The 4,152-nt window shown below is 44.7% G+C and overlaps 1 protein-coding gene across 1 annotated transcript; it reads left to right on the top strand.

The window, feature by feature from the left end:
• The first annotated feature begins 2,090 nt into the window (after window positions 1–2,090).
• LOC137941897 (zinc finger protein ZAT5-like) lies at window positions 2,091–3,421 on the top strand. Its single transcript, XM_068787507.1, has one exon. The coding sequence runs from the start codon at window positions 2,262–2,264 to the stop codon at window positions 3,120–3,122; it is 861 nt and encodes a 286-aa protein (XP_068643608.1). The 5' UTR covers window positions 2,091–2,261; the 3' UTR covers window positions 3,123–3,421.
• The last annotated feature ends 731 nt before the right edge of the window (window positions 3,422–4,152 follow it).

Below are 4,152 nucleotides of genomic sequence, written 5' to 3'. Positions count from 1 at the left end.
ATACTTTAGTATTTTCCAAACGAATCTTAACCCATATGTACATACTAGATGTTCTGTAACTGGTATTGTTCGGTGGAAGCATCATGGATGATTGAATTCCCATTCGTTAAAAAAATAAAAAAGAAAACCATAGAGGAAGAAGACTCACTTGTACGCGTTTGGAAGCAATGAGAAGAAAACTGCATATGATTGGTATCCAGGAAGGTGCTGTTGCATATCAGATTCTCGTATAAAAACTAGTTTAATAAGGTGGGAAAGGAAAGAGCCAAGGATAATGGATTTCCTCCTCGAAGGGCAGCAGAGTGATTGAGAAATCGGCTTGGGAAGAGTTACAGGAAGAGGTGCTTAGTTGCAACGGATTTGCTGGCATGAGTGGCTGAAAAGCTACCCTCTCTCTCTTTCTCGTGGGTGACGTGGTGAGTGGTGGAAGCTTTATGCCGACTATTTAATGGAAGATTGGGGACACTACCTCCGGCATACATTACTCGCTCTCTCACTCTCTACTGCAATAGTTTATTGAAAGAAAAAGATTGATTAAGAAGCGCAGAGAGAGAGAGAGAGAGAGAGAGAGAGAGGAGTGGACGAAGAGGGAAGGTTGAGAAGGAAGAAAAGAAGGGAAACGAAGCTGTACCAACCCAGGGATGAGATGGGATGCCTTACTTGGACAACCTACTGCTGCTACTGCTGGCGTTTCCTTACGTGCCTCACACAACCAACAAAACAATTCGTTACGCTAAGAATCTGCACTTCCTAATCCACTCACCCATTGACTTCACTCACAGTACCTCTCTCTCTCTCTCATATATCATAATCTTATCTTTATTTCCCTTAAAAAAAAACTCTTCTGTGAACATTCTCTACGGTAGGTCGGGCCCATGTGATATGAACAGTGGTGCCGTGTACATCATGAAATCGCTCCACTTTAAAATAATACCAATAATACATGCATCAGCTGCTCAAGTCTCCAATTAACGCTGATGTTCATCTTAAATCGGACACGAAATATCAAAGTCGTGAATCTCTCAGTGATTTCTCCTCCATTTAATAATTCAGGTGGGCATTGGGAATTCGGATACGGAGAAGACCAAACCATGTTCAGCTATTGGACGGATAAAACCAAGAATAAGTAATCTGAACTTGTGCTCGCTGTAATTGAAGCATTTGCAGGCGGCTAGTTGTAGTCATGGGTGATGGATGAAAGAGAGAAAAAGGGGAGGATGGCAGAGGGGAAGGCAGTACATGCGACCCTCGCTGTAAGCACTTCACTAGATCGTTCCTCTTTAATTAATTAATTGGACGGCACCCATGATCTCACACCGTCGCCTGGTATATTTCTAGAAAGTTGAATGACAAATTGCTTTGTGGTTTTGTTTGGGAGAGACGACAAAGGAAAGCACACAGAGACTCTCTCCACTACTCCTTTTGGTTAGTAACAAGCAACAAATTAACTAATTCAGTGAAGAAAAAAAGAAAAAAAAGGAAATTGAAATGAAAGAGAAAGAAATGGAGCACCGCAAATTCCGTGGTTCCAGGCTTGCAGAGCAACCCCTAACACGGAGAATCGTTAGGAAAAAGGAATGGGTTTGCTTCAAAGACAACCGAATCTCTATTTTCCTCTCCCTTGCTTACTCCCTCTCCACTTTTAGACGAGTGAAAGAGGGAGCAGGCTTTTATCGTGCCCTTCACTCTTTTTGTTTTTCAGATTTACGGCCTCCAAGGTTTTGTCTTCAGGTGATCTTAATAAATAATGGGGAGTTTAGGGTGGGTAACCATAACAACAACCCTGACCACCACTATCAAGTGAGGACAACTCAAATATAGTTAAGAATCGGTTGTGCTGTTTGGGGGTCGCCCCCCCCGCCCCCCCTCTGTTTCCTTGCTTTAATCCAAGCCTCTCCAGACTGGTTATCTTTGATTTTATTTTTAGGATTAATCACTTACAGAGGGATGTAACCTTTGAAGGTTGGAAACGTAAGAATGGCGGACTAATTCACGGTTACTGTTCACGGGGGCGGCTTTGACTCGTAAACTCATTCACTATAAATAATAACGCCCACTTCCCACCTCGCTTCCTCCATCAAAACCACCCCTTCTTTAGCCCTTCCCTTCTCTCTGTCTTCTCTCTGATAAGCGGAGCTCTTTTGTTCTTACATGCACGTCTCTCTCTTCCTCCCACTCTCTTAGCTTCTTCATTCTTGGTGCCATTCTCTTGCTTTCTATCTTCTTCTTCTTCTTCCCTTTTGTGTGATTTGGAGGCAACAATGGAAAGTGTCACGGAGGAAGCCATGGGAGGTAACCAGGATCAGTCCCAAACCATTTTGAAGGGCAAGCGTACCAAGCGCCCCAGGCTCCAATTTCCTACCCTCGCTACTTCTTCCAGCAACGGCGGGGATGATCAGAATAACAACAACGAGAGCAACAACAGCAGCAGCAATTTCAATTACCTTCAATCGCCTACCACTTCCGCGGAACTGTCCGGAAGCACCACGGAAGAAGAGGAGGACATGGCCAATTGTTTGATTCTTCTGGCACAGGGTGGGGGCAGGGACTCTCCGAGATTTGAAGACCAAGAAGGTGGAGGAGAGAGATTCGTCAGCCGCAGATTCGCGGAGACGACTACCAACACCAACGGCAAGGCGGGTTTCTACGTTTACGAGTGTAAGACCTGTAACCGATGCTTTCCTTCGTTTCAAGCCTTGGGAGGCCACAGAGCCAGCCACAAGAAACCCAAGACCGTCGCGTCGGTGGAGGAGGAGAACCCAATTAGCAGTAGCTTGGCTCTTCAGGTTGGTGCCAAACCAATTTCATATAATAACGCCATCAACAGCCACATTAATATTCATAACAGCAGCAATAAATCGAGGGTTCACGAGTGTTCCATATGTGGGTCGGAGTTCTCTTCCGGGCAAGCACTTGGAGGTCACATGAGAAGGCACAGAGCAACCATAGCCGAATCTCAAGAAAGCAACAAAAAGCAAAAGAACATTCTGTCCTTGGATCTCAATCTCCCAGCACCCCAAGACGATGACCGAGATTTCCCGAAATCACCGAGCAGCTACTCATTCGCCGGGAGACAGCCCCTCGTCTTCTCCGCCTCGCCTCTGGTGGACTGCCATTATTAAACAGTTCCCCCCACCCCTCTGATTCCGACCGATCCATTAACCCAAATTGTGAATTACGTACAATTCTTCCGAGTATTACATTTTATTATCATCATTATCACGATTGTTATTAAATTCTTTGGATTCTTTCATTTTGATCAATCAGAGATCAAAATCTTTGTTTTCCAGCTAGTGGTTTGTGTTTCATGGGGGTGGAAGAGATGGCCTTGCGTTCACGAAAAGTGTGTGAGTGCTGTGGCATCTTCCCTTCTTTTTCCCCCCTTTTTCGTATTTCTTGTTCTTTCTGCTCTTTATCCATTTTTTTCCCCCGGTTGTTTGAGAAAGAAAGCGCGTAGCGATATGCAGCACTCAAAAGAGAGTCGAAGAGGCCTGTTTTCCACCACCAAAAGATGTGGATTACGTTCCATGCTTTCCATGGCAACGCAACTCTCTCTTTCATGATTACATTAAATGCCAAGAGTAAGCGGATAGGAAGCAAGTTGGTAACTTGCCAATCTCATTAGGATCCACCTGTATTCCCATTTATTTATATCGACACGTCCCATATAAAAAAAACCCAAACCACCACCCTCTCCCACTACTCCTCCCAATCTCACTCACTCCTATAATCGATTCAGATGGATAAACCGTAAACGAGTGAGAGGTTGGATATGGATGGACGACCTATTTTTCAGCCTAACTATCTTCAATGGAGACCACAAGGCCGTTCAATGCTCGGACAACAAGTAACCCCCTACACTGCATCTCCTTTCTAAGGACACGGCATGCTTTTGCGTTCATTTGTCGACTTTGCGTGAGATGCCCGTTTGCATCGAATGAGAGCTTTTGACATTTTTTTTTGGAGAGGAGAGCACATGAAAGGGCGGTTACCGTGTTGTCATTAACCCACCGCCAACTTGTCTTTCATTATTAATTTTAAACCCAACCGAGTTTTGCCTGTTTATTAAGAAACTCTTCTTCGCTGATACTATGGGATTCTCCTCCACTCAACACTCTCCATGATTGATTCTAGTGATCAGGCTCGTCCCAC

Source organism: Aristolochia californica, unplaced genomic scaffold, assembly GCF_029961685.1.
Source record: "Aristolochia californica isolate CCGP_79_NKW_82.1479 unplaced genomic scaffold, dmAriCali1.0.hap1 SCAF_9, whole genome shotgun sequence".
Lineage (NCBI taxonomy): Eukaryota > Viridiplantae > Streptophyta > Magnoliopsida > Piperales > Aristolochiaceae > Aristolochia > Aristolochia californica.
Note: the sequence above shows the minus strand (reverse complement) of the source record. Positions and strands in the feature narration are given on the sequence as shown.